The sequence below is a fragment of the Pogona vitticeps genome, chromosome 3, assembly GCF_051106095.1.
Source record: "Pogona vitticeps strain Pit_001003342236 chromosome 3, PviZW2.1, whole genome shotgun sequence".
NCBI lineage: Eukaryota > Metazoa > Chordata > Lepidosauria > Squamata > Agamidae > Pogona > Pogona vitticeps.
The window spans coordinates 6,630,343-6,654,170 of NC_135785.1; the positions used below are offsets into that span (position 1 = coordinate 6,630,343).

Sequence of the window (23,828 nt, forward strand, 5' to 3'; positions counted from 1 at the left end):
GTCCGTCCGTCCGTCCGTCCGTCCGTCCGTCCGTCCGTCCGTCCTTCTTTCCTTCCTTCCTTCCTTCCTTCCTACCTACCTACCTACCTACCTACCTACCTACGTACCTACCTACCTACCTACCTACCTACCTACCTACCTACCTACCTACCTACCTACCTACCTACCTACCTACCTACCTACCTACCTACCTACCTAGATGTAAATGTGGAGGGTGGATAAAGTACAAAGAATACACAAAATGCAAAATATAACCTGTGAGGATTTGTCTGGAACTTACATTTATTTGCTTCGTTAGTAATTGATGCTAAAAATCTTCATGCTGGAGCAGTCCATGGTCTGAAATCCTGGAGTGAGGTGGGTCACCAGCTGCTGGTGCAGTAATATTCACGTCTGTCCGTCTGTGGGCTACCTGCTACTCACCACAGAGCAGAAAGCTCTGCAAATTCTTTCAGATGTCACATATTGACAACCGTAGAACAAATTTACTTGGCCATTACAAGTTGAATGGGTTCCTAACGGGAAACCATTGAGAAGCAGTCCTGTTCCACTTGCTGCCGATCTGGTTTTGGATTATTTCAGGGCACATGGCACTTGGTGGAGCAGGCATCACAAATTTCTCTGATATGAAGAATGTGCCCAGGGCTTTACTTCGACAAAAGTGAAAGTTGTGTTTGGCTTAGAGAGGTGCTGTCCTCAGGCAGCCTCGTTCTGAAGTCTGCTGTTGAGCTGATCATGGATTCAAGTTTTCCAGGAAATTGCTAGATTCAGCAAGGTGACTGATCCACATAATCTTATTGCCTTCAATGCGATGGTTTGGGTTGCATGTTTATTTGTGCTTAAGAAAAAGAAAAAGAAGACTTCGTAAGTAGAAGAGAGCAAAAATAAGCCTTCAGCATGCGTGATGATTTGCTGCAAATTAGAATGGTTGGGGATTTTGTTTGCTTCCTTTGCTATCAATTCTTCAAAAATAAGAGCTTCACAACATTTACAAATTGCTTCATACATTAGATAGAAAGACAGGGGGAAAAATTGGCATTAAAAAAATTGAATGTGGAAAAAAAACTGGAAACAGATTCATCCATCCAGGCTAAGAGATTGGAATGTTTCTTTTTTTAAGAAAATTTGTTTAGAAAATTCCTGATTTTTCCCCCTGATACTGAAAGTAGCCAAATTCTTTATCTTTAACTACCTGGTGAGTACACAGATATAACGATCCTCTCCTTCAGGGGAAGATATTTTTAAAATAAGAAAGATAGCTCTGCAGTCGTGAGCAAAGGCCGTCAGCCTCATCTACAGGCCCATCAGAGGATGTCTTCAAGACCTGAGATCCACAAAAGTCCAAAGGAGACACTGGGTGCCCACAAGGGGACAAAGCAGGCAGGTCTGAGGGACTACAGACCTCAGGGTCTCATGAAAAGACAGGATTCTTTGGGGGGGGGGGAACCCAATCATGCTGGAAAAGGTTGAAGGCAGTAGGAAAAGAGGAAGACCAAATACAAGTTGGAACACCTCCCTAAAGGAAGCCACAGGCTTGATCTTAGAAGCGCTGAGCAGAACTGCCGAGGAGAAGACATTCTGGAGATATCTCATTCATAGAGTCACCATAAATCGAGCTGACTTGATGGCACGCAACCACCACCACCACCTCACTGGGCAACTTTAGCCACAGTTTGTGTCTAGTGAGGCCCTTTTGTGCATTGGGGAACACGCATGCACACACATAAAGCTGATTTCATTCTCTTGTCAACCGCAGTTGGCAAAAGAATGACAGGAGACTATTCTCTGCCCAGAGATCCCCTCTCTCCTTCCCTCCCTCCTCTGCCGATCACGAAAGCAGGAAGAAAATTGCTGCATGAGTTTTGCTGTTTTAGACTGCTCACTGGCACCGTATTTTAGCTGACTGCATTATCCAAAACCAACCAACCCAACCCAACCTTACCCAACCCTACCCACCCAACCAACCCACCCACCCACCAACCAACCAACCAACCAACCAACCAACCAACCAACCAACCCAACCCAACCCAACCCAACCCAACCCAACCCAAAACAGAGATGTGGTTTGAACAAATCAAGGATGTAAGGACAGAAATGATGTGAGCAGAAAGGTCTGAAGTGTGCATTGTTTATTTTGCAAGTGAGGATGTGATCAGGCGGTGAGAAAGGTGCAAGTCTGATCACACCAGAAAAAGTGGCTTTGCTGAGCGTGACCTCCCGTATAGTGATCCTTCTGTCCATTGGGGATTCGCCCCAGCCTAGTTCAACCCCAGCAACTAGTAGCCTTACTGCTGGACCAAAAGGGTCCCAGTTGGGAACAGATTTGGGTAAGGCTGGAGTGCTATTCCCCATGAGTTGTGTGAAATATCCCTGGGAAAGAACTCACAGCAGACCATGCTATAAGTAGTCCAAAATGCAAGCGATAGGTCTGTGGGATCATATCCTGAACGAGATACTGCCACGATGGGCGGGGGGTAGAATCACATTGCAAACTGGCTCATGCATGAGTTTGGTCCCAAGTGTAACCTCTCTTTTGTCTGCTTTGATCCCACTTACAGCTTGCAAGCAGCTATGGAGATGTTTTCACCTTGTGGATAGGACACGTCCCTCTGGTTGTCCTGACTGGATTCAAAACGGTGAAAGAAGGGCTAAGCAACGATTATGGAATATTATCCGGCCGACCAGTGCTCCCTTTTTTCAAAGTACTGGGAAACAAAAAAGGTAAGCCGTTGAAACAGGCTGAGCGTCTTTCTTGTCATGGCACATTGGCTAAAATCCAGAATTGGAATTTGGTGGTGCAACTTTTAGAAACAAGGTTTTAGCCACTATGCTGTGAGGCATGGTGAGGGATTCCTGAAGCGCTCGTGTCTGATTAGGGTCCCAACACTTTACCCCATTCCTTAGCTCTCCCAAACTGGGATCTGAAGAAAGCCCGCTCTCACATGGCAGACATTCCTCTCCACAAGAGAAGAACATAAGAACATCAGCAGAGCCCTGCAGGATCAGGCCAAGGTTCCTATATTTCACAGGCCAAGCTTCCTATAACTCTAGTCTAGCTTCCTGGATCTCACTGTGGCCCCACCAGAAGCCTCTGGGAGCCCACGAGAGACCCTGTCTCCCGATCCCCCTCCCCTGCATCTGGCCTTTGGAGGTCCCTTCCTTTTAAGCCTGGAGAGTATACATCCCCATCATGGCTTGCCACCTGCGATGGACTTTTCTTCCAGGAATCTGTCCAATCCCCCTTGAAAGGCCTCTAGGACAGAGCCATCACCACATCCTGTGGCAAGCAGTTCCACAGACTAACAACACGCTGGGGAAAGAAATATTTTCTTTTTTTCTGTTCTCACTCTCGAAACACTCCGTTGGAGTGGATGTCCCCTGGTTCGGGTATTGCGTGAGAGATAATGTTGTTTGGTGAAGTTAGACAGTTCTTAGCACTTTAACATAGCAAATCTCGTCTGGGTATCTTTGTAGAAATGCTTCATTCCTTTTAAAGGCAGAAGTATAAGTTGTCTGTCACTCAGAGTGCAACAGTTCTTTTTTCCAGACAGTTTTGTCTTTTCATTCTACTATTTCTGAGTAGAAACATGAACCAGCCAAGCGGATGCTATTTTATATGTTCTTATTTAATCTGTATTTCATGTAAAGCAGAACCCTCATATCTGCAGGAGATTGGTTCCAAACCCCCTTCCCCACAGAAAAACATGAATTATAGCAAATGCTATTATAATAATACTGTATATGTTGTACATAGGATGGTCTCTGGCTCCCTCTTGTAGCCACTTCTGGTAATGACATCATGGAAATATATGCCTATAGCGACACTAAGTAAAGCATGGGCTGTGCCTCCCTCTTGTGGCCAGTTCTGGTAATTTTATTGTTAGAAACATATTTTTGAAAAAATATTTTTAATGTTTCCAGACTGTGGATAATTGAATTAGCAGAGGCAGATAAGAGGGTCCTGCTGTACAAGAAAATGATGGTTCAGAAATGTAAAGATAGTGTAGCCATAAAAAGTACAGCTGGAAAAAGACATTTCAGTCATATTTTTAAAAGTAAAGCGCAAAATCAGAAATTCTAAGGAGAACATTTATTACCCAAAGCAGCATAAATGACCAAGATAAAAATCATATGTTGTAAAGCATGACGCCAATTTGTTTTCTCCTCTCTTCTAGCTATCTAACTGAGCTATATCTAGATCTCTATGGAGTTTTTGTTTTTTATTAGCTTGTCTATCGTTCAGTCAGCCTTTCTTAAACATTCCTAGCTGGTGCTTAGCTGTTTTGTTTTGTTTATATAATTGTGCTAAACTGGCACTAACCGCCAACCGCCCCAACTATTTTCTCACAGGCAGAGTGAATTATCAATAACTTTTCATCAAATTGTGCTAGCTGGATAGCTCAGTGTTTTAGATGCTGGGAGTTCGAATCCCCACTATGCCTCTTATAAATAGAATTAGCCTGGGTGACCTTCCTTGGTCAAGCTGCCCAGAGCACCCCCAGAAGAAGGGAATGGCAAGCCACCTCTGAGTATTCTCTAGCTGGAAAATCCTGAAAAGGGTCACCGTAAGTCAGAATTCCACTTGAGGGCACCCATTTTTTTTATTATTCATTGTGCTTAGTAGAGAGTAACACATTTATCTTCCTGACTACTTTGGAAAGACAGGCTCAATACAGAACAATAACTTGCTAAACAAGAGGGCTAAGGTCGTGAGAATAACAACATCATAGCTTGTAATCTACTCCACATGTCTTCTCCCTGTGGCAGTGAAGTTAAGAGGCTCCTGATCAATGACGTGAAAACCGTCCTCAGGAATAGCAAAGAAAAAAGTCTTTAGCTTTTATTCCAGCAGATGGCAGAAATGGAGAGCAAGTGCAGGCTTTGGTATCGTTTCTGAAACTCACTCCTGACTTCCATACTGGAGAAAAATATTATTCATTTTTGCCATTTTCAGAGCATGCACTGATACAGCTGTTTCTCCGTTTGAACAGCCTCAGTGTATGTTGAATGGCTTGCAGGCATTAATTGCACCAAATATTAATTCATCCAGTCAGCTAGGCTGGAACCAATTAATACCGGTTAACAACATACCCATCCTTCTTTCTTTCTTTCTTTCTTTCTTTCTTTCTTTCTTTCTTTCTTTCTTTCTTTCTTTCTTTCTTTCTTTCTTTCTTTCTTTCTTTCTTTCTTTCTTTCTTTCTTTCTTTCTTTCTTCCTTCCTTCCTTCCTTCCTTCCTTCCTTCCTTCCTTCCTTCCTTCCTTCCTTCCTTCCTTCCTTCCAAACATTTCCACCCCACCTTTCTCCTTAAAAAGACCCAAAGTGGGCTTGCAATAATTAAAAGACAATATTAAAGCTAACAACTGTGATTATACAAATACTAAAAAAAAGATCAGACAAGCACTTTACTAAAAACATGACCAACACCTAAGCACATTGAAAGCAGCAAGGTATATCAATCCATTTAAAAACTCCACTCAGGCGGCCAGTCGCTGAGGGAAACCTGAAGAGAAGGGTCTTTGCCTGCTTGCGGAAGGACAGCAAAGACGAGGCCAGGCTGGCCTTCAGTGGGAGGGAGTTCCAGAGTCTGGGAGCAGCCACCGAGAGGGCGCTCTCCTGAGTCTCCACCAGGCGCTCTTGTGAAGGTGGCGGGATCAAGAGAAAGGGCTCTCCTGATGATCTTCAAACACCCGGGCACACTCATAAAGGGAGATGTGGTTTTTCAAGCAGCTTAGGTTCAAGCCATTGAGGACTTTATAGGTTCGAACCTTGAACTCAGCCCAGAATTGGATCAGCCGCCAAGGGAGCTGTGGCAATGGGGGGGGGTTATGTGAGTCCTGTGACCAACCTCAGTTAGCAATTTGGCTGCTGCATTTTGGACTCAGTGAAGTTCCCTGACACCTTCTATAGGCAGTCCCACATAGAGAGCATTATAATCACCCAGCTGGGGTGTGTCACCACGGCCAGATCAGGCCTCTCCAGGAAAGGGTGCAGTTGGCGCACGAATTGTGTGCAGTATAATGTAAAGCATTCAGAGTCACATCTGACTTGCTCCGCTCTAGACTTCTTTACATTTGATTCAAAGACAGCAGTTGTCCAGTGTCTCTTATCACTTCTCTGGAACGTTGTTCTCAAATACAACTCCCCGCTCCAAGATTCAAAGCAGGAAAACAGTTGTCTTTTGTTTATTCAGTGGTTCCCCACATAGCGACGATATTCCGTGCAGCAAAAATCACTGCAAAGCTATTTCGTCGCTATGTGAAAATAAAAAGCCCATAGGAATGCATTAAAACCCGTTTAATGCGTTCCTATGAGCAAAAAACTCACCTTTAAGCGAAAATCCTCCATACGGTGGCCATTTTCGCTGCCCAGTAAGCGAGGAATCCTTCCCAGAAAACAGCGGGCGGCCATTTTTTTTACCCAGCAGCCATTTTGGAACCACCGATCAGCTGTTGAAAAATCATCACTATGCGAAAATTGATAAGCGAAACAGCTTACCGATCATCGCAAAGCAATATTTTCCCATTAAAAACATCGCAATGCGATCGCAAAAAAATCATCGCTATGCGGATTCATTGTTAAACGGGCCGCCCGTTAAGCGAGGCACCACTGTACTTTCAATAGATAAGTCACACCGTATTTTAAACCAGCTTCTCTGTTCTCAACAATGAATTCAGAAAGCTTTTGGTATGAAAAGAGACATCAGGAGCAGTCGAACGATTTTGAGGATGGGACTTTCAGAAAAATAAGAAACACTTAGTCCCATAATTCCATCTAGAGTGTTTCTGCCAAATTATGGGATGCAGAAGTAATTTTTTTCTGAGACTCCCATCCCTAATATTTTCATGTACAAAATCTCTGGACTTCGACGCTGACGCCGACTGAGCTCAGCCTGAGCCCTTCTCACCTCCTGTAGTTTGCCAGCAAGCTTGCTTTGTTTTGTGATTGGCCATCAGGAGGCAAACAGGGGCTTCATTTGCAAATAGGATTGCTTGAGCATAAAGCTCTGCCAGAATCTCTGGAACACCAATGTGCTTCTAAACCACGCTATGCGGAACATACAGTTTGATCTTGAGTCAGCCAGATACACATTGACAGTATTGGTGAAAGTCGCTGGATGGAGTCACCCCTTCCAGAGCTTGAGAATGTCCTTTTTTAGAAAAAAACTTTCTGCCTCCCCAATTCAGCGTAACCTCTGGCCTTGACTGCTGAAGCTTCAGCAAAGCGTAGTGGCCTCAGTGTTGCAGATCAATTTGCTTTGGGTGGTAGATCTAAGGGGTGCCCATGGATTCCTGTCAAAGCCCACTGATCATTCTTGATTGTCCACAGGGATAATTTTTTCCAATGGCAACACCTGGAAACAGCAGAGACATTTCGGCCAATCTACCATGCTGACCTTAGTTCAAATGAAGAATGGTTTGGAGCATCAAATAGGAAAGGAAGCGCAACTGCTCGTGGAGACCTTTGCTCAGGAAAAGGGTATGGATGTAACAGCTGAAAGATGATGTGCAAGTGGCTCTTCTAACCAACCTCTTTGACTTTGGCCAACCAGCTGTTTCAGTGTTGAACAGCTGCTTTGTTCCACAGGGCACTGCAGGAGGTGGACTACAGTCGTAAGGCAGGTCACGTGTAAACAGTATGAATCCTGAAAATGCATGTTACCACCTTCTAGGCAAACACCCTTGAGTCAGGCTGCCAACTGTCTTGGAGTTGTTATCCCGAGACATCAAAATCACAGCTCGCAAATCCATGGTGGCGTGGGAGAACCTGTGGCTGGTATCCTCCAAAATGAGGGTTTCCAAGGGCTCCGAGCAGCACTCAAGCAACCCATCCTGAGCTTGATATGCTCAAAGGCCATCTAGGCGGGCAGACGCTCCATCCAGCGCATGTCGGGAATGGCTGGTGAGAAGGCAGCAGCTGATTTAATTGCAGAGTGACGATGGGCGTTCTGTGCTGTCATTGTATATAATATCTTTGGATTGAGACATCCTTACAGAGAGACATAGGGTGAGATGAGACAGCAGTAAAGAATCGTGTCTGATTGTGCTGGAAAGGGTCACTGGGAGCAAACTTAATGTGACCCTTCCACGTATATAGAATTCACTCCAGCCCAACTTTTAAAAAAAGATTAAAGTGTGCTGCTCATATGCCTCCCCACAGTGCTTAAAACACACTCTTGGTGGTTTGGATTGGATGATCCTAGGGCCCCTTCCAGCTCTGCAGTTCTGAGAGATTAGATAGATAGATAGATAGATAGATAGATAGATAGATAGATAGATAGATAGATAGATAGATAGATAGATAGATAGATAGATAGAGAGAGAGAGAGAGAGAGAGAGAGAGAGAGAGAGAGAGAGAGAGAGAGAGATAGAGAGATAGATAGATAGATAGAGAGAGAGAGAGAGAGAGAGAGAGAACTTGAGTACAGGACTGCATGGAGATACTTCATCTTGGAGTTGCAACTTACGCAGAATCTGCCTGTAACTTCTTGAAAAGGGCCAGTTGTGGCTGTAGATCTGGTACTACCAGTAGCTCAGCCAAGGGACTTAGGCATCCAGGTATCTTGAAATATTAACCAGGAACCTCCACAACAAGGAGCCTCCAGATGCTTTTAGCTCCCCTTTTTTTCTCATGTAATTCTTATGTTTGCAGATTTTTACCATTGTGGAGCCTTTGGGCCTTTGTTTGTCTTAATGCTGAGGGAGGCTTCAAGTCTCCATCATACCTGTCCGTGTGTAAGAGGTTCTGGATTCACACTAAAGCCGTAGAGTTCCCAAAATGTTATCTCGCGGCGCCCTGGGACACCGCTAGACGCAGCCAGCGGCACCACAGAATCCTCTCATCCTTTGCCATTGCCGCACCACCACCACTCCCTTTGGCTGGTGGGTCTCCCCGCATGCTGGCCAGGATCCTGCCTAACCACCAGCCAGTGACTAGACTCAGACCTTGGGGTGAGCTGCGCCCATTCCCTTGGACACCCACCTGTGTAGGAGGAGAAAAGACAGAGGCGGTGGTGGTGGCTGTAGTTGCGGTAGCAGCACAACCCTCTTTTTGTACTGGGGAGGCTCCGGGATGGAGTCACAGGAGCCACGATGTTGGGGAACCACTGCACTAAAGGAGTCTCCCCATACTCTTGTACCCAGAGGTACAACTGCGTGGAAAAAGCATGTGTGGGTGTGGTGTGGGTGTAGGGGTGTGGTCTCTATTCCCTAAGGGCTGAAAGGAACTGCTGTGATTGCCCTTCTCTCTGCAGGACGCCCACTGGATCCTTCGCGGCCGACCATGCGTTCCGCGGCCAGAGTCATTTGTGATGTCGTTTTTGGACATTCACTCCCCGTTGAAGACGAAGCTTTGCACAAGCTGACTGAACACCTTGACGTGATTGCAAAATTTAAGGGCACTGCTGGAGAGATGGTGAGTCGGAAAAGATTGCCCGGGAAACAAGAGGGTTCTATTTTTTTTAAATGGCTGCGGTGCTCTGGACACTTGAAGGGAAATGCATATTTTCCTGCTTTTATGTCTTCCCTCCAGACGTAGGATTCCTCCAAAGCAAAATCAGCCTTTTGCAGGGATCCCATCTTTGCTCTCTGATGATGAAACACAACATTTATTTATTTCATGGATTGATTTAATGGATCACCCATCTGGCTACGAGGCCACTTGGAGTGGTTTACAAGGTTAACAAAAAAATCAGACATAATAGTTCTACAAAAATCAAGATAAAAATGCAGTGTTCCATTGTAATAACCAAAAACAACAGCAACACAAATGTAAATACAAATAAAAACAAAACAAAATAAATATTGAACAGGGAAAACAAAAGCAAACTGCGCTTGGCCTTTCCTGGCACTACCTGGTTGGCACTTTAGAGTGTATTTATTCCCAAATGGAATAAATAAATAGCAGCGTTGTTCCTTCACTGGGTCCTATAACTAGATCACAGTTGGGCACAAATTGCCCCCTTCCCCATGTAGACAAGCTATTCTGCAGATGTTCTGCAAAAGGATCCAAAAAGTTGTGTCGTTTACTCAGAGGCTGAAAAAATTACTTATTTGAATCCCTCTGCCACCCCTGCGGGTGCGTATGGAAGTAAATGAAATGTGTCCCTCCAGCTGGTTTTTAAAGCTAAAGTCTCACCCGCATAGGAGTTAAAGTAAAGAAGAAAAGCCTCCGTAGGCACAGACAGAGATTGCTTTACTTTTCAGCCCAGGTGTAGGTGGGTGTCTCTTTGAGTGGGCTTACTCTAAACAACTGGCATGCAGAGAAAGTTTAGCTCTGTTTGACATGCTTTACATATGTGAGGATAAGGAACCCACAGAATTATCCTCCTCTCTCTGCAAAAGGGTGAAGGACTCAAGTTCAAGTTGATCTAGGTTTCATAGCCCGTAGGCTATAAAACCTAAATTTGTGCTGCTCTTGGCAAGAGAGGAGAGCAAGAGCAGGCAATTATTTTGCACACGCTTAGCAGAAATTGCTCAATTAAATCTGAGTGAAAGATAATGATTTAAACGCAAGCAGCCTGCATTGTGCAAAAGGATCACGGTTCCTCTTTTTTCAGGCATGGACTTTTAAGGATTATATGCAAATGGGGGTATTTGCTTGCCACTTCTTTAGCAGTCAGACGGACCCTTTCGGCTTGTTGCATATGTGCCCTTTTCTTTCACAAATGAAAAGATACTCGTTTTACAAAGAGACAGCTTGAAGAAATGACGGAATAGTTGTCTGGCCTGGAAGAGCAAAGGCTTGAGGAGGCTGGAAAAATCCTCATGAAGCTATTGAGGCAACTGAAATGGATGAGAAGGAAGAATTTAGCAAGTACAATTGGAACCCCACGTCCACAGGGGAATGGTTCCAAGCCCCTCCGCAGATGATGAAAAACACAGATAGTAGCAAACGCTATTATAATAGCGAAGGCTATACATCGCATGAATTCTGGTTTCCTCTAGTGGCCAGTTCAAGTAACCTCATTGTTAATAATATATATTTTGGGGATTTAAAAAAATATATTTTAAATATTTTCAGACTATGGGTAAGTGAATTAGCAGATACCGATTCTGCGGATAAGAGAGTCCTACTGTATTCTTTACATTCCCAGTGGTTGGCCTACTCTTGCTCAGGCTCTCCACTCCCATTTTTCTTGTGAATAAAAAAAAGGCAAGATACTATAGCTAGACCCTATGTACTTAATGCAATGCCTCATTTAATCATAAAATGGCACAGTTTGTTCTATCTTCAGGCTTTGCCTTTAAGGAAGAGGGTCATCGGTATATGAGCAATCTGGACCACAAGACAGGAATGTCAACTGACCAGGGACACAAGGATCACATGTTGAAGATTTCAGTAACATCCACACAACTTTTCTTTTGTTTGTTCCACAGTTCTACAACTTCCTCCCTTCAGTTATGCAGCTTATTCCTGGACCTCACAAGAAAGCCCTCTCCTCTTGTGAATTTGTACGTTCCTTCATCAGGGAGGAGATGGAAAAACATAAGAAGAACGGGGTACCCCATGCACCGCAGAACTTCACTGACTTCTACTTGGCACAGATCAACAGAGTAAGCTTTTGTTCGGCTGTGTCTCAACTGCCCTCCATGTGATCTACTCAGCCAAAGACCACAAAGCAGCCATGTGGGGGGGGCACCCATTAGAGATTCAATAGGAATTTGGGTGGAGGGTTGCTGCCTGCCTGGTACCTCAAACTTTGGGCAGGTGCATTTGGTCAATCTCTCCTCAAACAGGGATGGAGGAGAAATCTGACTGGACCATCATGACAAGGATAGGCTTTTTACCCCTCTGAAGACTCATGGCGAAAAGCATCAGACCCCAAGTAGAAAATTCACTCATTTTCATGGCTGAGGGGGGCATTTTGGAGAAATGAAGCACACCGGTACCAAACAAGGGCCAAAGACTTGTTGCTTAGCATAGTTACTTGCACTAGAGCTGGTCTATTGAATCAATAGGGACTTGCTGTCAACTTCTCTGTAAGTTCCCTTGATTCAAAACGGACCTACTCAAACTTTAGCGCAGTGGTTAAACCGCTGTCCTGCAGCCAAAACTGTGCTCACGACCTGGGGTTCAAATCCCAGGTAGCCGGCTCAAGGTTGACTCAGCCTTCTATCCTTCCGAGGTCGGTAAAATGAGTACCCAGCTTGCTGGGGGGGGGAGCAATGTGTAGCCTGCATAATTAACTTGTAAACCACCCAGAGAGTGCTTGAAGCACTATGGGGCGGTATATAAGCAGCACACTTTGCTTTGCTTTGCTTTTTAAAGTTGGCCCCTTTGAATCAATAGAAATTACAGTGTTGAGTCGGAGCTAGCCCCTAGACTTTCCAAGTCAAAATTAATTGCCAATAAATCTTGACTTGAGAGAGAGTTTAAATGATTGTTGTTTTATTTAGCTAAATAAAAAGCATGATGGAAGTCACGCCTCCAAGTGCAGGCAAGAACAACTGTGTGTTACATAGGAATACTAGGACTTTTATAACATTGTTTACACAAGGGAATGGGAGGACGAATGGGTAGTTCATGGTACAAAGAAGTGGGAGGAGAAATAGAGAAATAGGGTGTTCATGGCCTATTGGCAGAAGGGATGGGGTTACAAACGAATCCAAAACTTTATCGGAGTGGGAATCACAGAAAGGATGGGATTTTACAACAGGATGGGCCAATAGACAGCAATTATTGAAAGACATGGTTACATTGTATTGACAGGAAAATAATTCATTATCTTGCAAAGAGGTCACAAGGTTGAGTGGAAAGGAGACTTCCAAAGTGATAGGGAATACAGTGGGGTCTCGACTTACGAACGGCTCGACATACGAACGTTTCGACTTACGAACCGCTCTCATAGGAATATATGGACTCGACTTACGAACTTAGATTCGAGTTACGAACTCTTTTTTTCCTTTTTTTTAAAAGCTAAGTCATCTTAGGTTAAAAGGAAAAAAAGGAAAAAATATCCCCCTCTAGTGGCAGAAGGCGGAATAGCAGCTTCCCATTAGTTTCTATGGACGAAAAGAGCAGAAACGGATTAAATGGTTTTCAATGCATTCCTATGGGAAATGCAGATTCGACTTAAGAACTTTTCGACCTGAGAACTGCCTTCCAATACGGACTAAGTTCGTAAGTCGAGACCCCACTGTAATGTTTGCAGAGGAAAAGGTATTGCGCAATGACTGTCCAGGTGCCGGAGTTCAATTTGCATAAGACTGGTCCTGGTGTTTGCCTGGGGGAGGAGTGACAAACCCCAGCTGTGTCTGTTTGCTTCTCAAATCTAGACCGGAAGGTGAGATAACCTGCCTTGGCAACGGAAAACCTGGCCAGCCTTATTCCTTTACAGAAACTCTTTCAGGGTACAAAAACATGTACATATATGTATAAATCTCGCTGTGTGTTATCTTTCCAAACTGTATTCTGTGTGATCTGATTAGAGGTGTGTTCTTCTTGCATGTTTCATGTACTGCCATGGTTCCTTCAACAGAGATGTTGATGTACTAAATGCCCATTGATTCAATGGGTCTACTCTAATACTAAGCAAAAGGGTTTTGGCCAATGTGTGCATTAAAAGACATGAATAGCTCAACCTTCCCAAAACAACCTCTTCCCCAATACAGATTTTTTTAAAAAAAATTTGCACAAATGTGCCTTAGTCTGTGAAAAAAAAAGGGTTGCAAAACACACAGCTAGGAAGCTGACATGAAACAATGATTTTTTAAAAAAAGACTTTCTTGGTCCATCCATTTGTAAATGAGCTGAGCTTAAGTCTGGGTAGACATAACTGGAGGCATAACTAGAAAGGTGTTCCTAAGGCTCAATGCGATGAGTCCCTGGTGAGAACTGTAGCACTTGAAGGACAGATCATTGTTTTTTTCACTCTATCTATAATTTTACAGTAGTCCCTCACTTGCCCCCACCAGTGGAGCTGGAAGCATGTTCAAATGCATCCTGTTTTATGTATTCACAAAGGCTTTCACGGCTGGGATCTAATGGTGCTGTCCTCTGAAGATGCCGGCCACAGAGACTGGCGAAACGTTAGGAAGAACAACCTTCAGAACACGGCCAAACAGCCCAGAAAACCCACAACAACCACATTGTGGTTTTTTTTTTGTTGCTTAGTATACGGTAGGATAGGGGACATGGTGCTGCTGCAGATTAAACCGCAGAAGCCTCTGTGCTGCAAGGTTGGAAGACCAGCCGTCATAAGATCGAATCCACGCGACAGAGTGAGCTCCCGTCGCTTGTCCCAGCTCCTGCCAACCTAGCTGTTGTGAAAGCTAAGGAAGTGAAAGTTAATGCTTTTATTTTGAAAGGAAAGTAGATAGGGTTAGGAGGTGGTGATGTTTATTTTCCTAACCTTCGCCAGTCGATTGGCCTCTAGATTTTGGTGTCCTGGGTCAAAGCCCTAGTTGATGTTCCTTGCTTATAGCCCTGAGTTCCATTCCTAAATTAACATGTCTATTTTGCTTTTATTGGCCCCCAAATTAGAAAGTTCTGAATTTTCCACAATCGTGAACAAAAATATACCCCATCCCACCCCATACAGCAAACAAAGTTGCAAGCACTGCATTTGGTGCGAAAGGGAAAAAAACACCAGAACAGCTGGAACAGGGACCACAGAACTCTTAAGTGTCTTGGGTTGCAACTGTGTCCTTCTCATCCACAGGAAAAAATGGATTCTACAACTACGTTTAATGAAGACAACCTGGTTCAAGTTATTGCTGACCTGTTTATGGCGGGCACGGGCACCCTAGCTGCCACGCTATCCTGGGCGCTACTTCTTATGGTGGCTCATCCTGACATTCAAGGTGAGGAGAGCTCGTGCAACAGATGGGAAGGATGGTTATGGTATTTTCAAGCTTGGTGAAGCAAAACCATCGTAGCTGGGGAGGTCCCATATGCTAATAGTGAAAATATTTGTTGAGTGCCAATATAGCCAAAGAACAGTGCCTTGGCACTAGATGGGTGGGGTAGACAGACAGACAGACAGACAGACAGACAGACATGAGCAAAAGAAATGTGTCGCTTAGCATGGAGGAACTCCTAAGGTTTGCAGATGTACAAACATAGAAAAATTAGATGGGGTGAGTTTTAAGTGGAGAAGCGGGCAAAACAGGCCGTGCTTAGGGACCAGGTCTTGTTTATGTTTTTAAATGTTTTTGCTAGGTTTTTACAGTAACATAGCAATCCATAGGCTTGAAAATACCATGTAAAGGAATTGACCAAACCTTTTGCTGTGTTGTTAAAAAAATCATTTGCATGTCACTTTTAATGCTACATTTCAACATGGCTTCATGCAAGCAACAGTTGGGTTTAAAGCTGTGAAAAATTGTGGAAAACAGAAGAGAGGGCTATGGGAAAAGACAGGGTTGATCTGGAACTCTAAGCAGGAGCACTCCATAGCAAAAATTTTCTTGCAGGGTCACTTATAATGGCATACAATCTGTAGTTGATAGTTACAATGAAGTTTCTTCTCATGACTCCATCCATCCATCCATCCATCCATCCATCCATCCATCCATCCATCCATCCATCCATCCATCCATCCATCCATCCATCCATCCATCCATCCATCCATCCATCCATCCATTGACTAACCCATCCATCCATCCATCCATCCATCCATCCATCCATCCATCCATCCATCCATCCATCCATCCATCCATCCATCCATCCATTGACTAACCCATCCATCCATCCATCCATCCATCCATCCATCCATCCATCCATCCATCCATCCATCCATCCATCCATCCATCCATCCATCCATCCATCCATTGACTAACCCATCCATCCATCCATCCATCCATCCATCCATCCATCCATCCATCCATCCATCCATCCATCCATTGACTAACCCATCCATCCATCCATCCATCCATCCATCCATCCATCCATCCATCCATCCATCCATCCATCCATCCATCCATCCATCCATCCATCGACTAATCCATCCATCCATCCATCCATCCATCCATCCATCCATCCATCCATCCATCCATCCATCCATCCATCCATCCATCCATCCATCCATCCATCCATCCATCCATTGACTAACCCATCCATCCATCCATCCATCCATCCACCCATCCATCCATCCATCCATCCATCCATTGACTAACCCATCCATCCATCCATCCATCCATCCATCCATCCATCCATCCATCCATCCATCCATCCATCCATCCATCCATCCATCCATTGACTAACCCATCCATCCATCCATCCATCCATCCATCCATCCATCCATCCATCCATCCATCCATCCATCCATCCATCCATCCATCCATTGACTAACCCATCCATCCATCCATCCATCCATCCATCCACCCATCCATCCATCCATCCATCCATCCATCCATCCATTGACTAACCCATCCATCCATCCATCCATCCATCCATCCATCCATCCATCCATCCATCCATCCATCCATCCATCCATCCATCCATCCATCCATCCATCCATCTCACTCCTGATTTATGACACTTATGAATTTGCAATCTCCAAAAGATCTTCCATGAACAGGTCTACTCAAGTCTTGCAAACTACAGTAAAAGCTAAGGCTTCCTTATTTGAGTCAACCCATCTCCCACCAGTTTTCCCTCCAGTCCTGCATATTCCTTTCAGTTATTTCTTGGTAGACTATCTAGAGACGTTGAATCACTGAAGTTTACTGTCTCACCTTTTTAGCAGAGCTTGAAAAATTACTTTTTAGATAGAATAAAATAGAATCCTGTGGGAGAGACCCTTAGCTAAGCAACCATAGGATGGTTCCCAGAGTATCATCCTAACATTGCTCAGTAGTGTATGGTTTCAGCATGCCATTAAATCCAATCTTTTTAAAGAGAACTTTCTAAATTCTGGGGGTTTTTTTTTTGCCACTTGAATAAATAGCAAAACAGAGCTTGATGTACTCAACTCAGAAAGGCTTCTTGAAGATGATACTTCTCACATCTGTGCATTGAAGTGTTCTTATTTTATTTCTTCTTCCTCAGAGAAAGTCCACAAGGAAATCGCAAGTGCTCTGGATTCTCCCACGTTAATCTCCTACGATGATCGGAAGAAACTGCCCTACACCCGTGCCGTGATCCATGAGATCCAGCGCTTCAGCACTGTTGCATTATTTGGCCTACCCAGACTCTCCATCCAAGATTTAAATCTGTTTGGCCATTTTATTCCAAAAGTATGTGATATTTTATATTGGTGTCACCCTGCTTCCCAAGAAAATGGATGGGGTGAGGAGGAGTGTACTAGATCATTGTTAGTCAGGAGGGATCAGTTATGGCTCAGTAAAGTAAAATATGTGTCTATCCAATATATTGAAGAAAAGGTAAGGGTGATCAGATCATGGGGGTGATTTTTAAAAAAGGAATCACTGCTTTAACATTTTCATGCGGCTTAGTTGTAGTCACAAAGGGGCTCCAGCTGTGCATAGGAACTTTAGCATGTACCCATTGGGTTGAGTGCATAGTTATTGCCAGATGCAAATGCATGCAAGGCTGGGGCCTTCCTTCCCCGCAATGCTAGGCTTATGTGACTTAGGGTGCAACTACACTGGAAAGTGAAATCAAGGTGACTCCGTTTTGCTACAATTTGATTAGCAGCCTGTATTATATTTGAAATTGCAGCCAGTGCTCACCCAAGATCTGTGGATTGATTTAGGACTTCACTGTTCATACTGGATGCAGTGTAATTTGCCTTCCACTCCACAGCCCCCACTTCTTTCCTTCCTTCCTCTAGTCCTGCCTCCGCCGATTCTTCCTTCCTCTGGTCCTGCCTCTGGCAATCCTCTTATGAGGCATAAATATGAGAAAAGTAAAAATAGTGAGGACTCAGCAATAAGGTGATGGGTCTCATATATGAACAAAATAAAATTAAAAATAGAATTTGGAGGATGACCAGGTGGTGGAGGAGAAGGAGTAATGTGGGAATGTGTTCCCCCAGAACTGATCATCATGCTCCAACTGCCCATGTAACCAAAATACCATCTACAGACGCTTGGGAGGGGCTTAACCTCTGCAGGAGGGGTTAACAACAACAACAACAAGAAGATAAGGGGCAGGGGATAATTTTGGAGTCCCTTCTAGTTCTAGGATTCTAGGATCTTTGTCTTCCTGAGACTTCTTTCTTTCTCTGCAGGATACTCTGGTGCTCCCAGATCTCTGCTCGGTGCTCCTTGATCCCAAGCAATGGGAGACACCTCAACAGTTCAATCCTAGCCACTTCTTGGATAAGGATGGAAAATATATGGCAAGAGATGAATTCTTTGCATTCGGAGCAGGTAATCTTAAAACAAGCATTAGAGGCAGCTCACAACTAAAAGAGGGGATTGCTTACTAATGTGAACCTCTGAGGGTCACAGTGTGAGCTTCTGTGGGATGATACAAGTTAGTTTACTTTTGATGGTTGTTGTGGGTTTTCCAGGCTCTTTGGCCGTGTTCTGAAGGTTGTTCTTCCTAATGTTTCGCCAGTCTCTGTGGCCGGCATCTTCAGAGGACAGGAGTCAGAACTCTGTGCTCTGGTGCAGTGTGCTTGGGTAGTTGAGAATTTATAGCTGTGGGATCAGCTTTTGTCCTGTTCAGAAGATTGGATGATTATGGTGATCAGTGTTTTTTTTTTGTTGTGGGTGTATTAGTTTACTTTGTTTGGTGATTGGTCTTCAGCATCCAGCATCCTTTGAAGTTTGACTTCAGAGACATGGAAAGACCCCCTCCATCATCTCTCTGCAACCTCAGCTTGCTTCTAACTCTCATTACTGCCTATATCTAATGGATACAATCCTGTTGCTTAGTGCAGCAAATGGCACTAGAGTAAACCCATTGAATCAGTAGCCATTTGGAAAGTCCGCTCCTCTGTAAATTCCATTGATTCACGTGGCCCTACTCCGACTACAATTTATATGCTAAAATACGTCTCAGAGCAGACCCATTTGAATCAATGGGAGTTATGAAAGAGTTGAATCTCCAAGTCCCCACTGTGAATCACAACACTAAGCAACAGGATTTAGGGCACTCTGCTTTTGGCATTCATTATAGACTTTACCAGTGATTTTGAAGGATACTTCAGAGGAAGGATACAGAGAAACGTGGGTCTCCATAGATCCCCATGGATTTTATATATACTGTAAATCACCAAAATGGGAAGAGGGGCAAAGGGGTGAGGGTGAGAGAAAACAGGAAGGATCAGGAGGGGTGAGGAGAAGATGTTGGCTGAGGGATGGGGCTGAAGGGGAGGAAGATGATGGGGGCTGAAAGAGGACGTGAAGGAAGGCTTGTCTTGTCTGGCGGGCGGCTAGTTGAAAAGCAAAAAGCCACAAAGCAGGGAAGCAGGACGTTCACATCTGCAGAATCGACCCTGCCTTGAATGACATGGACCTTTGGCAGGAGAGCAGATAAAACTCTACTTCTCTGGAAGAGTCCTTGTGCGCAGGCTTAACTTTGCGTATTTTCCCCAGCAGAACCTCGATTTTACTGTCCATGAGATAGGACAGATAGCTCTGTCTCATCTACTTAAGCCTTCAGATTTTAAATGTAGCGTTATGAGAGCTTTGCATAAAGTCTCTGAATTCAAACTCATCTATCTGAGGAAGGGGATGATGTTCCACAAAAGCTTACATTAAAATATAGCAGTTCATCTTTAAAGGGCCACGACGACGGCTTTCTTTCTTTCTTTCTTTCTTTCTTTCTTTCTTTCTTTCTTTTCTTTCTTTCTTTCCTTTCTTTCTTTCTTTCTTTCTTTCTTTCTTTCTTTCTTTCTTTCTTTCTTTCTCTCTCCCCCTCTCTCTCTCCTCCCTCCCTCCCCTCCCTCCCCTCCCTCCCTCCTTTCTTTCTTTCTTTCTTTCTTTCTTTCTTTCTTTCTTTCTTTTCTTTCTTTCTTTCTTTCTTTCTTTCTTTCTTTCTCCCCCCTCTCTCTCTCTCCTCCCTCCCTCCCCTCCTTTCTTTCTTTCTTTCTTTCTTTCTCTTTCTTTCTTTCTTTTCTTTCTTTCTTTCTTGTCTTTCTTTCTTTCTTTCTTTCTTTCTTTCTTTCTTTCTTTCTTTCTCTCTCTCTCCCCCTCTCTCTCTCCTCCCTCCCTCCCTCCCTCCCTCCCTCCCTCCTTTCTTTCTTTCTTTCTTTCTTTCTTTCTTTCTTTCTTTCTTTTCTTTCTTTCTTTCTTTCTTTCTTTCTTTCTTTTTTCTTTCTTTCTCTCTCCCCCTCTCTCTCTCCTCCTTCCCTCCCTCCCTCCCTCCCTCCCTCCCTCCTTTCTTTCTTTCTTTCTTTCTTTTCTTTCTTTCTTTCTTTCTTTCTTTTCTTTCTTTCTTTCTTTCTTTCTTTCTCTCTCCCCCCCTCTCTCTCCTCCCTCCCTCCCTCCCTCCCTCCCTCCCTTCTTTCTTTCTTTCTTTCTTTCTTTCTTTCTTTCTTTTCTTTCTTTCTTTCTTTCTTTCTTCTTTCTTCTTCCCTTCCTTCCTTCCTTCCTTCCTTCCTTCCTTCCTTCCTTTTTGGCTTTTGTTTTGTTTTGTGTTTCTCGTTGAACTTTTAAGAACATGAAGACATTTTTCAACTTTTGGCGGGGGGGGCACAGTTTTGGAGCTTGTGATGGTGAAGGTCTGTACTTTCAGTTGGGTGTATAGGGGTGTTTCTTTTTAAAACCACAAGGGAGAAAAAGGCCCCATTCCCCCATAAAATATGACATCAATATATTATATAAAAATGACTTTATAAATTTCAAAACAATAAATAACACACAAAGCACAATGTTAGGAAGCAGTTTACATAACAAAGCTCAATTCAGAGAAAGGCGTCTTCTGATGATCTTAACACTCGAGCTGGCTCATCATGGGAGAAGCGGTCTTTGAGATAGCTTGGACCCAGGCCATGGATGGCTTTATAGGTTAGAACCGACACCTTGAATTGTGCGCAGAAAGAGATTGTGAGCCAGTGGAGCTGCTGTAACGGGGGGGGGGGGGGTTATGTGATCCCTGTAACCAGCCCCAGTCAGCAGTCTGGCTGCCGTATCTTGGAAACACTGAAGTTTCCTCACACATTATTTTTGTGTGATGATCAAAATTCCCCCCAACACACCTAAGCCAGGGCTACTTTCTATATTAGAAAACTAAGGCTTGATTCTATTGATATTGACTCACAAGTGAATTCCAGTAAACAAGAAATGATGTGCCAGATGACGCAGGTAAGTTCACCTGTGTGGCATGGGCTCTAAGGATAGCTTCGTGTTAAGTCCCCAGGTAAAGAAACAGTCGCACAGGTATGAGATATGCATTACCTCCTGCTTTGTCTTCTTTCCACAGGATGCCGAGCATGCCTGGGGAGGCAGCTGGCTCAGAGCGAGCTCTTTGTTATGTTCACCTCCCTCGTGAAAGCATTTACTTTCCAGTCGCCAGAGGGAGGAAAAGGCAAAGCTGTCCATCCCGTCATTGGTTCCGTGGCACACCCTGGGCCGTTTAAGATCTGTGCTGTTCCTCGTTAAACTGCGGTGCCTCAAAGACCGTCGCAAGAAAGAAAAACGGAGCGGCTGATAATTTGCTGCCGTGCATTTTAAATCTCCTTCTGCTCAAACTTCACCCGTTGTTCCTTTATTTCTCCAGTTCACACTTCCGCTGATGCACGGCTGTGTAACACGGGTGTGTGGCCCATTGGTTAGACTTTAACATATAGGTGGTTTGAAAAGTTCCTGGTTATTATTTATTTATTTATTTTATTTAAAATATTTCTGTGCAGCCTTTCTTCCCAAAAGGATCCAAGGCAGCTTACATCATTAAAACAGTATTTAAAAGCTAAAACAGGAAGTGTACACATATTTAAAAAGAATTTAAACTGGTATTATATTGAAATGGTAACTAAGATCAATATCACATCCAGGTTAGGCCTGCATTACAAGACCCGTGGGCTTGTGTGGCCCCCTGACACTACCTCAGACCAACAGAGTGGTCACTGTCTTTCACCCATATTCAGATCAGTGTATTAACTCATCAACCCTGGGGGTTTATATGGTGACAGGGTAGGCTGGGTCTCTGTTCACATTTGCCAGCACATTCCCAGACTGCTAGAAGTATCAAGTTATTAACTCAGTGGTATAGGTGTCTGTTTGAAAGAAATCAACCCTGAGGGCTCACTGGAAGGACAGATCCTGAAGCTGAGGCTCCAATCCTTTGGCCATCTCATGAGAAGAGAAAAGACCCTGAGGTTGGGAAAGTGCGAAGGCAAGAGGAGAAGGGGACGACAGAGGATGAGATGGTTGGACAGGGTCATCGAAGCGACCAACATGAATTTGACCCAACTCCGGGAGGCAATGGAAGACAGGAGGGCCTGGCGTGCTCTGGTCCGTGGGGTCATGAAGAGTCGGACACGATTTAACGACTAAACAACAACATAAGTGTCTGGCTGCGGAACCAAAGACTGGGAGTTCGATTCCCCACTCTGCTTCTTGTGAGTAGAACCAAGCTGTGTGACCTTGTGCAAGTTACACAGTCCCAGGATGCCCCCCCCCACAGAAGAAGGGAATAATAAACAACTTCTGTGTATTTTCTACTTGGAAAACCCGGAAAAATGTAAAATGTCACTGGAAGTCTGAATTGACTTGATGGCACAGGATGATGATGATGATGATGATGATGATGATGATGATGATGATGAAGAAGAAGAAGAAGAAGAAGAAGAAGAAGAAGAAAACAAAATGGCAACATGATGGGATCCAAACAATTGCCTCCAAATTGCAGAGATGCACATTCACAAGATATATGGCAAAAACACCACCACATTTTTGCTGCCTGAGGCAGATGTCTTGGGAATTCTTTGCTCTGAGGGGGCCTGTAGGAATGCGGGTGATTTCTTTGGCCGTTCTTCCCACTGCGTCTTAATGCCAAGAATCCATTGAAGCAAAGCTTTCTAAAGATGAAGGGCATGAGGGTAATACAAAGCTTCCACCTTCTGGCAGCTGCTGTGCCCCACAGCTGTGGCCACCGTCTTCTCCTCCCCTAACGGAACAGAGAGGTAGGCTTGGTGGTGGATGATGACAGTTCCTGCTAATCAGAAGGCCTTTGATCCTGTGAGGTCTGGTTCCCCTAAGAGAGGCTGAAAGAGGTCTTCAATGAGAATAGAGCTATGAAGTCAATTTTCTCCCCATCATGACTCAACATGTATGCAAATCCTACTGATTTGAGGGCTCTACCCTAGTTGGGTAGAGCCAACTAGGGTCTACCCTAGTTGGATGGACCAAATGGACGCAGGCCTTTTTCTCTCTTGAAATTTTGTAATGAAATAAGATCACCACCACAACTGCCATCCCTCTGTTTCCCACCCTTTGACACCTACCTACACACACATCCCAAATATCTACCCACTCACACACACCTCTTGTTCTCCTTGTAGACAGCAAGGGCCAAGAGATGCTGGGGGCTTCAGGTCGTCCACTTCTGCCTCAAGCCATTGCAAATAATGGGCCAGAAAAAGCAGTTCAGAACAGGGGAAAATTTTTGGAGAAAGGATTATCACCTTACCTCAAACTTACCGTTACAAGCTACTCATTGATACAACTTACAGCTACTGGATGTAGCCAAGCACAATGACAATCAATTTAATGTCTCTCCTATAACCCCCAGCCACCACAACTGTGATCAAAAATATCCAAAATATCTCAAGAGCACCAATTTGCATATATCGTATTTTTCTGTTCATAACACACCCCTCTTTATAAGACTACCCCCCCTTTTCTAACGTCCAAATTAAGAAAACTTTGAGTCCCTGTTGCTTCAGAGCCTACAGGCTCCACCTCCGACGAGGCGTGTTCCAATTAGTTTGTTCAGCACCAGCTGATATCAGTTCCATAAGGCTCATGATTGG

The 23,828-nt window shown here is 44.2% G+C and overlaps 1 protein-coding gene across 1 annotated transcript; it reads left to right on the forward strand.

Moving 5' to 3' along the window:
* Positions 1–2,603: 2,603 nt before the first annotated feature.
* LOC110090059 (cytochrome P450 2J5) lies at positions 2,604–22,010 on the forward strand. Its single transcript, XM_020813517.3, has 8 exons — positions 2,604–2,721; positions 7,328–7,477; positions 9,252–9,412; positions 11,377–11,553; positions 14,661–14,802; positions 16,991–17,178; positions 18,135–18,276; positions 21,278–22,010. The coding sequence occupies exons 2-8, from the start codon at positions 7,387–7,389 to the stop codon at positions 21,454–21,456; spliced, it is 1,080 nt and encodes a 359-aa protein (XP_020669176.3). The 5' UTR covers positions 2,604–2,721; positions 7,328–7,386; the 3' UTR covers positions 21,457–22,010.
* The last annotated feature ends 1,818 nt before the right edge of the window (positions 22,011–23,828 follow it).

Bases quoted from the DNA above. Each gene is read 5' to 3' on its own strand.
- LOC110090059 (XM_020813517.3), top strand. From the start codon at position 7,387: ATGCTGACCTTAGTTCAAATGAAGAATGGTTTGGAGCATCAAATAGGA. The intron at 9,413-11,376 runs GTGAGTCGGAAA...TTTGTTCCACAG, and splicing joins AGGGCACTGCTGGAGAGATG to TTCTACAACTTCCTCCCTTC. The intron at 17,179-18,134 runs GTATGTGATATT...CTTTCTCTGCAG, and splicing joins TTGGCCATTTTATTCCAAAA to GATACTCTGGTGCTCCCAGA.